Source organism: Ostrinia nubilalis, chromosome 15 (genome assembly GCF_963855985.1).
Source record: "Ostrinia nubilalis chromosome 15, ilOstNubi1.1, whole genome shotgun sequence".
Lineage (NCBI taxonomy): Eukaryota > Metazoa > Arthropoda > Insecta > Lepidoptera > Crambidae > Ostrinia > Ostrinia nubilalis.
Window position 1 is genome coordinate 14,488,907 of NC_087102.1, and position 13,237 is coordinate 14,502,143.

A 13,237-nucleotide genomic window follows, 5' to 3' on the forward strand; every position below is an offset into this window, starting at 1 on the left:
ATGATAACAAAAATACTGTCCGAAACACTAATTGGGAAATAATTTTTGCAAGTAGGCTTTTTAATAGCATTTTTACACGTCCCAGTATTAAGCCTACCACTGCTTCGGGACAATAAATGGGCCAGTGCTGAGAGGAAGCAGCGCAAGAAACTCAGTCACTACTCGTATTGCGCAGTCACTAAGCATAGACTACTAGTTTCTTCATTTGCCTCTAGGTTATTAAAGAGTAGTGGAAACTAAATGACCATGATAATGATGATGATGATGGGTATTAACATATTTCCTGCCAAGCATAATCATTTTAGCAAGCTTACAACTCTGATAAACCCCATTGTATTCATTTCTGTTCCACACAAACGCTTTGACATAGTTTCTTACAATTCTCAAAGGTCCCTTTATCCGGCGCATTTCGAAACCCTCGCCGTTTTTATTTCATTTCCTACAAAGCAGGAACTGCAAACATTGCATTGTATGCTTTATAACGTGGAACATTGTTTAAAATTAACAAACCGAAGTTTCCTTGTTGCCCATGTTGCTTAAGGTTTGTGTCCACTAAAATTGCTAGGATACGACAGAGTAGCTGTGTCATACAGGGAAAAATGTAGGGAATCAGGTACGGATAGGTTATCTATGTGCTGAACAAATTAAGAGTCAGGAGTTGTGGAAAATGGAGTATCAGTATGCATCGGACCACATAAAGTGAAAGCTAAGAGAGTAGTGTTTGTATAACTACGACTACTCTACCAAGAGGAAATAAGGCTATTCCCGCCTCTCGTTCCCACCGCTGAAACTCCTGTGTAGCCTGGATCTACAGCTTGACCATCAATAAAAACCCAATCTATGAAGGTCAAGTCTGAAAAATACCAATAGATACCAAGAGGAAAACAATAGAGCTGAGGATAACAAAACTCAACATAACCGCACGTACAAAAATCGTCACGTCGCTAAATCTATGTAAACAATGTAAGGCTGAACTGAACTACTAACTATACCTGGCCAGTCGCATAAGTTAGTAAAGCTTGTAGTGTAACATGCCCTAAAACACAGATGACCCGGAGGTAACTGTGCAACTAATTTAAACTTTAAATTGCCCACTTTGGGGACATGCAATATACTATGTTCATCTAAATGGATTACAGTTTGGGCAGTATTAACTTGAACACATTATTAATTGGGCCAAAACATTCTACTGTAGTACGAGTAATTATCAACTTACTTTGTAAGTAAATCCTAAAAGTTTGTAATTAATAAATATGTAGAGAAGCCTCAAATTAATGTAATTAATTTTTGCTACGAACCTAATGAACGTTTAATTAAGAACAATTAATATTTTCGGCAATTAATGTGTTATTTTGTGTATTTGAGTTTCGTTAACGTATTAAGAAATTTGTTTTGAGATATTAACTAAATGAACACCCAAATTACTGAGTCGATTTATCTCAAAATGCTTTCAGTGTGCTTACCATGAGTTTACGTTACGTGTGCTCGCTAGCGACTGCGTAAAAAAATGACATTATTTGTATGACATATTGTGCAGCGCCCCTAGCGGCTACTTTCAAGAAACAAAATCTCCATAGAGATTTTTGACGTTTTCGCTAGCGAGCACACCTAACGCAAACTCATGGTAGGTACACAGTTTATTTTCTTTGATGTTCGTAATAACATTTTTGCTGGAGATTTTCTCATACATACCCAAAATATTCAATCTGTTTTAGTCAAACACGAAATAAGATTACACGGTTGGGTAAATAAATACGGTAAAAACATGAAATTATTATCAGAAGATTAACTCACTAAATTATGTTTTCATGCTAGATACTTTTGTATGGAAGAATAAATAACAATTCAACATCGTGAAAGCTAAATGACTACCACAGCTGGACTAAGGCTTCTCCCAATAATTTCCACAACGACTGGTCAGGGTGCTTCCCGGGACCTTCACTAGATCGTCAGTCCAATTAGTGGGAGGCCTGCCCATACTACGTCTTCTGGCCCGTGATCACCACTCGAGAACTTCTCTGCTCCAACTGCCATCAGTTCTACGAGTCAAGTGCTCCACCCACTGCCACTTAAGTTTGGCAATTCTGCAGGCTATGTCGGTTACCTTTTAAACCCTTAAAAAGGAGGCTGACAATAGTGACTGAGTTTCTTGCGCTGCTTCTTCTCAGCACTGACCCATATAAGGTACAATTCCAAGACGGGCCGCAGACCAGACCCATTTCGCTTCGCATCGCTCGCACGGTACGGACGTGCGCTCCGCCTCGCCCGCCCGCTCGCATGCGCTGCGCTCCGAGTTCCTCGAGCTTATCGCCCTCGCTCTGCGAGTCTTGTTTCTGTGGTGTTTTGTCACAATTACGTGGCTTGCCCGCGGCTGCGCTTGGGATACCTAACGGTGATAACGAACAAGCGTAGTTAAACGCCTTTCTAAAGGCGGTTCGGTTCGATTGGGAGCGACCGACAGTGCCTTTTTCAAGGCGCTGAAATTTCCTGCCGCCGCCGGTATATTAGGCTGTGAACCTTGGCCTCCTGGAAGGCACGTTTGAGAGGGTGAGGCGTTCCTCCTCGCCCTTGAGACACTCGGTTTCACAGTCTTCTCACTGCCGGGCGTGACCCCCCCTACCCCTCCCTACTTTCCATCCCTGAAGGAGCGTATCCCTGGTTGTTTTTACGACCGGGGCCCTCCTGAAGGACTGCTAGGAGTAGGTACTCACCCTACGTCGCGGCGTTGCTACGTTGCGGCGTAGTTACATTGGCTAGGGCACACTTTCCCGACACACCCCGCTCGGTTTACACCGACTGTGCGGGACTTACACACCGCTATAACCACCGAGTTTCTTGCCGGCTCTTCTCGGTGGTTGCGACTTGCGAACCGGTGTAGATTCACGCGTCGCGAATCTCAACTTCATGCCATGGACACGGAGGAACTCCTAAAGTTCCTCCGGGCCACTCACCCGGAGGTCCTCTCCGGGTTTAAAGCCCACATACGGGCAAAATCCCTCGCAAGCTCCGTATATGAGGAGCCTGCTTCCCCGTCATGTCCCGAGGACGCCATGTGCGATCCGAACTCGGCCCCTCTACCAATCCCGCTCACGAACGAGCACTCTATTGTGATAGATCACCAATCCCATGCCCCCAGTAGGGACATGGAATGTGACTCTGTCTCAGACGCCGATGACGGTGGCTTCACCACCGTCAGTCGTCCGAAGAGGACCCGCAAATCCGCGGCCTCTCCCCCTCCTTCCCCCCCTGCGAAGGCGCTGAAGGCCAACTCGGGCCTCTCTCAGCCCTCGCAATCTTCCCAGCCATCCGGCTCGCAGTCGAGCACCGGGCGGACTGTCAGAGTCCCCCCAGTCTTTGTCCAGGACAAGGCGTCCTGGAACAAGATTTCCGGCGCGCTCAAGGAGCGCCACATCAATTTCTCGCACGCTAAGTCGTGCAACGTAGGCATTAAGGTGTCTTTGTCCACCTCGGACGAGCACCGAGCCCTAACTCGCTTCCTAGATGAAAACCGTATCGGTTATCATACCTTCCCTCGCGAGGAGGAAAGGGAGCTCCGGGTTGTTATCCGTGGCCTTCCCAAGGAGCTAGACTCCGCCTCCATCTTGGCCGACCTCAAGGCACAAAACTTTCCCGTCAAACAGGTTCACCGTCTGTACAGGACTCGTACACGTGAACCATTTGACCTTGTCCAAGTAGTCTTGGACTATTCCAACGAAGCGAAATCGATTTTCAATTTGAAAACGGTTTGCTTCATCTCCGGGCTCAAAGTTGAGCCACCCCGAAAGCGCGGCGCTCCCGGCCAGTGCCACCGCTGTCAACATTACGGGCACGCTGCCCGTAATTGTCACGCCCGTCCTAGGTGCGTCAAGTGCCTAGGCGATCACGGCACAGCCGACTGTGTCCGTGACAAGGCCACAGCCACCGAACCACCGAGCTGCATACTGTGTGGTAGCCAGGGTCATCCTGCGAATTATCGCGGTTGTCCCCGGGCTCCACGCACTCAGCCGCGTGCCCCCATCCCCTCTGCCCCCAGGCAGATCAATGCTACTCGCAACTTTGCGGTAGCAAGTGAGGCTCCTAGCCTCCGCCCCAACAGGCCCAATGCTTGGGTTAGGCCTCTGGCCTACACCCAGGCTGCCAACCTTACTCCCACACCCACCCAAACAGCTGTGGCCCCACCCGCGCTCCAGCAGGCTCCTCAACCCCACCCAGCCCCTAAGGCTACGCCAAAGGCACCTACCCAACAGGCGCTTAACCCAAGTCCCCCTGCCCCTAAGGCACCAGCCCACAAAGTCCCGGCCCCTCAGGCCAAGCCCCAGCCTTCACATTCACCTGCGGCTGACATTAAGTTGGTCAGAGACTTCTTTGGCCAAATTAATGTCGGCGAGATGTTTGTGATCGCCGCAAAACTGCGCGCGACTAATGGCGAAGGCAACATCATGGATAGGTTATCTATCCTCGCCGAACACGTAGACTTTTGCTACGCTATCTCCTCTTTCCACGCTCCGTAATGGCTAATCCCACCGCTAGGATCAAACCCCGGTCAATCACCTTAGCATTTTTCAACGCTAACGGTCTTAGACAGCAGAAGGACGAGGTTACTCAGTTCCTTACCGACCACCAGGTCGACATCTTTCTGGTTCAAGAGACCCTCCTAACACCCTCTATTCGCAATCCTAGGATAGCGAACTACAATATCATTAGACACGATAGGCCCACACGTGGCGGCGGCACGCTTATTTATTATAAGCGTTCTCTGCACTGTGCTTTAGTCGATCCCCCTTCTCTCTCTAACCTAGAAGTCTCACTCTGTCGGCTAGCCATGACTGGACACGAGCCCATCCTCATCGGCTCGGTTTACCTCTCCCCGAACAAGACTCCCTTAAGGAGCGACTTTCAGGCCCTCTTTGCTATGAATAGTGCAGTCATTCTTGGCGGCGACTTTAATAGCAAACACACTCATTGGGGTTGCGTAACATCCACTGCCAATGGCAACATGTTAAGCGAACTCTCTGAGGAACTCATCTTTGACATCTTAGTCCCTATGACGCCCACTCACTATCCTTACAATGTCGAGCATCGGCCCGATATTCTGGACATGGCAATTCTGAAGAATATAGGCCTCCGCCTACACTCTATAGAAACCATGCACGCGCTCACTTCTGACCATCGCCCGGTCGTACTACAACTAGGCTCTCCTGAGTCTACACCCACTATGAAGACAATTGTGGACTGGGACAAACTCAAGGTAAAACTTGGGAACTGTCAGAGCCCACAACTGTCCTCAATCCCCGACGATATAGTTTCGCCTCACGAAACTATTCACGCGATCGATGCGCTCACTAGTCACATCTCGGTCGCCATCGGCGACTCGTCTAGGCAAGTGCCTGCGATGGCTAACCACCGTCTCAGGTTGCCGGACGACGCGCGAGAACTATTGAGGGCAAAGAACGCAGCCACTCGCGATTATGACGCTTATCCAACCGAGGAAAACAGAGTCCGCCTACGTTCCTTACAGCGCGCTGTCAAGGCTCGTATCGCGGAACTCCGTAACAATCAGTGGGATGATCTACTTAAAGAAATCTCGCCATCTCACCAAGCCTATTGGAAGTTGACGAGAGCCTTTAAGTCTGACACCGTAGCGTCCACGCCACCGCTTTTACGTCCCGATCAAACGCTTGCGTTTGACGACGACGCCAAAGCCGAATGTCTAGCCGACAGTCTAGAAGCACAGTGCTCCCCCAGTACCCTCCCAGTAGACTCTGCCCACCTCCGCATGGTGGACAGCGAAGTCGAACGTAGAGCCGCCCTCCCTCCGACCACAACCCTAGACCCGACCAACGTCGACGAGGTGCGAACGATAATCAAAGGTTTCCGTCCCAACAAAGCCCCCGGCCCGGACCGTATCTCTAATAGAGTCTTACGCGCCCTGCCCGCCCCCCTAGTATACCTCTTGGTTGCTATTTTCAACGCGGCCATGTCTCACTGCATCTTTCCCGACGCGTGGAAAGAGGCAGAAGTCATTGGCATCCCGAAGCCCGGTAAGAAACTGGCTGACCCCACAAGCTACAGACCCATCAGTCTCTTAAAGACCATGGGTAAGTTATACGAACGTATAATTGTCTCTCGATTAAGAGATTATGTTTTTTCTAATAATCTCTTAATAAACGAACAGTTTGGCTTCCGCGCCTCACATTCCTGCGTACAACAGGTGCACCGCTTAACGGAGCACATACTTAGCGGCCTCACTGCTAAGCCACCCGTAGGGACAGGAGTGCTATTCTTCGACGTAGCGAAGGCATTCGATAAAGTCTGGCACAATGGCTTGATTTACAAGCTTTACGAACTCGGTGTGCCGGACAGTCTCGTGCACATCTTACGTGACTTTTTATCGAATCGCACCTTTCGTTACCGAGTAGATGGCTCCCTCTCCTCCCCCCGCCCCATAAGAGCCGGAGTCCCCCAGGGCTCCGTGCTCTCGCCCATCCTCTTTTCATTGTACGTCAATGACATCCCCAAATATCCGAATACGGATTTAGCCCTCTTTGCGGACGACACCGCACTCTACAAGTCCGGACGTAATCGGAATTACGTCATCTTGGCGCTCCAACGCGCAGTCACACAATTAGGCGAATGGTTCAGGAAGTGGCGTGTCGAGGTAAATCCCGAAAAAAGTGCAGCAGTGTACTTTTCTAGGGCTTTGTCTGCGAAACGTCCTCCGGTTCGCACTCGTCCTAATGTCCCCACCCATCTCACCTTATTTGACCAAACTATTCCTTGGAAAAGTGAGGCCAAGTACTTAGGTGTCACCCTCGACCAGAGATTATCGTTCGCTCCGCACCTCAGACGCGTCTTGAGCCGTGCGAACCACTACATCCACCGACTCTACCACCTAGTTGGAAGGAAAAGTAAATTGTCACTTAGAAATAAGTTGACAATTTACAAAACCTGCATCCGTCCAGTGTTGACTTACGCCAGTCCGGTGTTTGCTCACACTTCCTGCACAGACCTTAAGAAATTCCAGACCCTCCAAAACAAATTCTTACGCCGAGCCGCGGATGCCCCGTGGTTCGTGCGTAATACGAATCTCCATAGAGATTTCGAGATCCCATCGATTGATCACTTTATGAAAGAAGCCTCTCGCCGCTACTTTGATAAAGCGATCAACCACAAGAACCCTCTTATCGTTAGCGCCGCCACGTATACACCCCAGAAAGATGTCGCTGCCCAATACCGACGACCTAGGCATGTCCTAGACGACCCGGACGATCCTATTACCGAATTTCTGAACACAGACATCACTGCCTTAAGCACGCCAACTACTCCACAACACAGTAGCTCGTTACACCGTACTCGCCGGCGAGTACGAGGCCCTGCTTTCCATTTCGGACGGTACAGACATGTACCGGGCCGGTTCTCCCCTATCCGTCCCCCGGACACGGCCTGAGCCGAGGTCCGAGCCTACCGTGGCGCCCTCAGGCCGCGTCCGTAGTCCCCTCGATCGGGCCCACTAGAGTGAGCCCGCCGTAGGCTGGACTTTGGTCCAACACCGCGGTGGGCAACCCTCTAGTTGGGCTCGCCACTGATCGGGCGCCTTATGCGCTCGATACGGCCCGATCGCGAACGTCGGTCTGCGGCCGACGCGGACGAGCCTGGGCTTCGCTTCGCGAAGCCCACACTCGGCCTCGTCGGCACGCGCACCGACGATCGCTAAACGGCTAGAGTACCTTCTGTACTCGCCACTCTGCCCGGTGAAGCTGGAAAAGCTCCTCAAGCTACCAGCGCGCGTCCCTTCAAAAAAAAAAAAAAAAAAAAAGCCGCAGACCGCAAACTGCAACAGATTTCGTAATTTTGCAGTTTGCGGTTGCAGTTTGCGGTCTGCGGCCCGTCTTGGAATTGTACCTTTATTGTCCCGAAGCAGTGGTAGGGTTAATATTGAGTTTGAGACATGTAAAAGTGCTTTTTACATAAAAGCCTATTAGCAAAAATAAATGAGTTTTATAAGTTTTTTTATTAGTTATTTTTTTAAGAAAGTCCAAGTTACTCCTACCCTACGGTCAGTAAACTTAAATTCGCCTATTCCCATAGCGTGCATAATATTCAATTTTCAAAACCCTACGGCCAGTGTAAACAGAAAGCCCATCTATGGACCCAGTGTACAGACGACGGCAAGCTAAACGTTGTAGGATCTTATGCCGTTGTAATAAAGGCTATTTCACAACGAACATTGTGTAGTCTAATGTGCTGTTATCTGTACATCCGCAGGCAAAACTTAATCGGGCGAATCCTTCATTTGTGGAGTATCCTCAAAGTTTCCGAGGGCACGGGCGTACGCCCATCGTCCACAGAATTGCGAACATTAGGGCTGCCACTCTTCTGGAACCCAATTTCGGTCCATGTTTGAATGCCCAACTCTCGAGAGGCTTATTCTCATTGATCGCGATTTTCATAGCCATTTTAATGTAGATTTGCTGTTATGGCTGTGAAATGTATGTGAATAAATAAATAGATCTTTAATTAGGTAAGTCTTTCTCTAGACACGTAATAGGTTTTTGGTTTCTTGGAAATGAAAAATCGTAGTTTTTAGTTATAGCTAAATTTCTCGGTACAGCGGTTCAAGCGACCTGCTTGTCTATCCATAATATTTTTTTAATGTTATGTTACCTACACTACCTACTTATACATAAAATGACTTCGTGACAAAATGAAAATTTTAATTTTGAAAATTAATTTAGCAAAAGGTTTTCCTATCGAAATCATTTCTTTCGTGACAATCTTGATCGATCGATCTTGTTTTCCATTTGTCAATAACCGGTAACCCTGCAGAGCTTTTGGTGTCAGTTTTTAGGGAAAAACTGAGGCGTATAACGGCCTGAAAGCGGTCTGGCTCTGAAATACTCTGTTACTTGGCAGATACAACAGCTCAGAGAGAACAGCTAGGTTATTAATAACCATTTGTTAGTAATATTTTTTCATGTACAGTCATACGTATTTTGTTACAAAATCGCCCTTAGGATAACTTTCTTAGGGGCCACTTTATTTTGATGTGCTGCTGCCCGTTACTTTACTTACTTTTGGAACTTTCCTAAAAATGCGAGTAACTCGCGAGGATTTTGAACGAACTTTTAAAATTTTCATTTACGAAAATATGGGTCCTAGTAATTTATTTTTGTCTTCATTTTACAAGCTTATACAAACTCTCATTTAATATTTGCCCCGTGTAAAGATGCTGTTCAAACACGTTTCCAACAAAGGAAAATAAGTGCAGGTTCATGAAAGCATTCAAAGGATTTTAGGAGGGTTTTAGCAAAATCCTTGGTGTACGGGTCAGACTATTTTATGCGCGGGTAGTTTTGGAGGAAATTTTTAACAAGAAATATTTAAAATATCCGTTAGAGATTCGAGTCGACGCTGCGAACGTAGCGAACTTTGGTTTGGAACTAGATATTTGATGTTGCAAGGACAAAGTTAAACTGAATTTTCCAATTTACAGCCGAAGGTCAAATGAAAACTTATTTCGTACGTTCAAAAGAGTGTTAGGAATTGACTGTTTTAGACGAAATGTAAATAGAATCATAACTATCTAAATAGTCTAAAACCAGAAAGGTAAAATCAATAATGAGTTACGCCTGAGTCTTTATGCAAGTCTAGATCTGACACTTAGGTACGTCTTAAGTTTATTATGCTCTTGGCTCAATCGGCTACAGTTCCAGCTATCTATTTCCGGTGATGCCGTCTCGTTCTGTCGCAAAGAATCACCATTAAATGAAGCGAGAGAAAAAAAATCACCTCATATCTTATTAGGACAAGTACCTACTATTTGCTTGTTTAATTTTTTTCTCCCATTCTTAAAAACGTTTTCATCGGAGAAATCCGGCATATCTTTGTCAGCTTCTAAAACATCCTTGGACTAATTTGTAAACCTTTGTCCCCAGGATTCTCTCCCCCACCAGCAGCGATGAGCCCAAACGCGAGGCGGAGCAGACTTGAGAGGGACTACATCGAGGTCATGCGGAGGAGGGGCCAGAGTCGATCACCGTAGCATCTCTGCTGGCTTTACATGTGGGGGTTGAGGGGAGACTGCAAGTGAGTTCAGTGTTTATTCAAGTTTAAGTGATATGGAAAATATAATATCTAAGACCAAGGTTTTGTTTACCAATATATCCTTGATTTGATTAGTTAAATATTGAAACAATAGGAAACAGATTCACTGCGAAGTAATTTTTGGCGTAAGTTGATTTACAGAAGAAGCATCAGTTTAGTCACACAGTCGCATGTAACGTTAATCAATTATCTTATCTTAACACACGAGCTCTGTGAATGAAAAAACAGAGGCAAATCCGAAGAAGAAGAACTTGATGATCAGTTGATCAGACTTACTCTTGTGAAGATAAAAACGCTTTCGTCTTTACATCCTTTCTTCATTAATGCAGTAAAAATGTTAGTGTTATACATCTATTGAATTTGAATTGTAACTCAGAAAAATATCCGAAACCTTGTCAAACCTTCTAAGATTCCCTTTGCAATACTTCCTATTCTAATCAAAATATTTTCATTTGTCCAGAAATGAATCTCCTAAACATGGACGCGGAGAACCGCGTGGTTCTCAACGTGGGCGGGATCCGGCACGAGACCTACAAGGCCACCCTGAAGAAGATCCCTGCCACGCGCCTCTCGCGCTTGACCGAGGCGCTGGCCAACTACGACCCCGTGCTCAACGAGTACTTCTTCGACCGCCACCCCGGGGTCTTCGCGCAGGTCCTCAACTATTACAGGTCAGTACCTGATATGTAAACCAGCAGTAGTCAGTCTACTGTCTCCAGGCATGGATCATTGTGCTTAGGGTCTGAGCGTAGGTCTTATACTATCAACTACGACCCCGTGCTCAACGAGTACTTCTTCGACCGGCACCCCGGGGTCTTTGCGCAGGTCCTCAACTATTACAGGTCTGTACCTGATGTATAAACAGTAGTCTGCATCTACTAGAGTCTAGTAACTAGACTAATATCTCCAGGTAGAAAAGCTTGGAGTTTACGTATAGGTCTTTATTATCAACTACGACTCCGTGCTTATGCCAGCAGCAGTCTGCATCTACTAGCCTGCTGTCTCCACGTATGGATTGTGCTTGGGGTCTAAGCGTAGGTCTTCACTACTATCAACTACGACCCCGTGCTCAACGAATACTTCTTCGACCGGCACCCCGGGTTCTTCGCGCAGGTTCTTATACCGTAAGTCCTTATTAAAATTTGTTTATTGAAAGTCCGTCGACTTCGCGTAGAGCCTATTACAGCTATAGTTATGAAGTCTATTACTTTTGCTCATAGTCCTAATTTATTTATTGAAACCTTGACGTCTTCGCTATTCCAGGTACACTTACTAACTTTCTTATTTAGTTCTTCTGCACTAAGTGCCATTTTATTTAAGGTAGTTATTCTATTTGGGGTTTCTTCTTAGAGTCTTTGCATATGTCTTCAACTGCATAAAATATTACAAATACAGAAGAACTTGTTAGCTTTCTTCCATCTTATATTACAAAAACTATTACAGCATTTACTACTCTACTTACCTCTGTTCTGAGCCCAATTTTATATAAAAACTGTGATCTAGCAAAATTACGGGCAAATATTTACTGATTGACGTCACGTATCATCCGATACGATGCTACAAAGGAATGTTCAGCGATAATCATTGTGAAGTGTGTTCATAAATATAAAGTGGTTCGCAATCCACTCACAAAAATATCACCTATACCCCTCTAGCTGTTTATTTTTCGTGTAGGATTTAAAATGTGCAATCCTCCAGCTGTATCTTTTTCATGGGATTTTATAGAGGTTGTTATAGTTAAAGTCACCATAAATTCTATTAGTAAGCGTCAACGGACCAAGTCACAATATTACAAACGGAAGAACGGTATTTCCCGCTTCATTTGAGCTACGAAATATTTTGCGCCCGCGCTAAAACCCGTTCAAAGTTTTCTAATATTCAGTTACAGTATCCGCCGCGTTCCAAAACTTTCTGCTCTTATTGGCGCCGCATATGAGTTCTTTTCAAATATGTTACAAACAAAGTATCATGTAGACTGTATGTGACAATATTTACGAACTTTTCAAGTTTTTTCGTGTTATTTTTGGTTTTACTTAAAATTGTGACATCAATGGAGATTTGGCTCGCATTTTTATGTTTATTTGTGCACATTTGAATTTTGTTTACAGAAATTTCAGTTATAATACTACAACGTATATGAAATAGCTATTCAAAACACACTAAACCTGAACATATGAATTTTTTGAAACATGATCAAGTTAATTCAAATAATTACTTGCAGAGGGAGTAGTAAATATAAAGATAAATAAGTCATCATCATCATCTCAGCCATAGGACGTCCACTGCTGAACAATGCTGCTCCCCCAATGCTTTTCATGCTGCCCGGTTGGTAGCGGTCTGCGTCCAGCGCCTTCCTGCTACCTTTGTCGTTGGTGTGGGTAACCACTCAGATAAATAAATGTTAGATGATAATTTCCTTTTCAATTAGATATTATCTTTTTAAAAGAGAACTCTAATCTTGGGTTTTAATCAAAGTAATGAAACCTTCACCATCAATGAGATTATATGAGAGTTATTAGATAATTGGATGCCATATAAACCCCACTTACAAATATCAATTATAAAGTTTAGCTTCAAAGGCCCCTGATAAATTGAAAACGAACTAATCTTTTGATCAATGTTTTGTTAATACTTCAAAATTAATTACTTTCTAATAACGTATTATGGTTTTGATAAGGTTTAATTAAAATGAATGGTGAGATTATTTTGGCAACGAAAATATTTATGAAGGGCTTTGAGGTAAAAATAAAAGAGGCTAGAACTGGCTTGAAGCAGGTCATAATCCTTTAAGAAATCGCTTCTTGGGAAATTTAAATTCGGTAGTCACACCACGAGTGCACAAGAAAGTCTGCAATGCGGGAGGAATGGCGATGGATTGTGAAGCTTGCCACCAAACCAGGTGTGACGACCTCGACCACTCTGCCAAGAGTGTAGCAACGAAGAAGAATTCGGCAGTAGATGTTCTGCTGATGATGATGATGATGACGATGAAGATGATGGTGATGGTGATAATGATGATTACAAATAACTTTTCCATTAGAAAGTAGAATCGATAGCCTACAAGACCATACGAAAATAAGGATAAAAGAAACTGCATTTTGTTAAAGCAAAAAAATCATTTCGTACCAAAATC

At 45.4% G+C, this 13,237-nt stretch overlaps 1 protein-coding gene across 3 annotated transcripts in view; it reads left to right on the plus strand.

Moving 5' to 3' along the window:
• LOC135079038 (potassium voltage-gated channel protein Shaw) overlaps nucleotides 1–13,237 on the plus strand; it is a 113,933-nt gene that overhangs the window by 83,233 nt on the left and 17,463 nt on the right. For all 3 annotated transcript variants that reach the window (XR_010258707.1, XM_063973668.1, XM_063973670.1), the window contains exons 3-4: nucleotides 9,936–10,086; nucleotides 10,565–10,775. Coding sequence is in view for 2 of the 3 variants with exons in the window: in XM_063973668.1 (XP_063829738.1) it covers nucleotides 10,567–10,775 (209 nt within the window). In the remaining variant the exon portion in view is untranslated. The remainder of the gene's footprint in view (nucleotides 1–9,935; nucleotides 10,087–10,564; nucleotides 10,776–13,237) is intronic.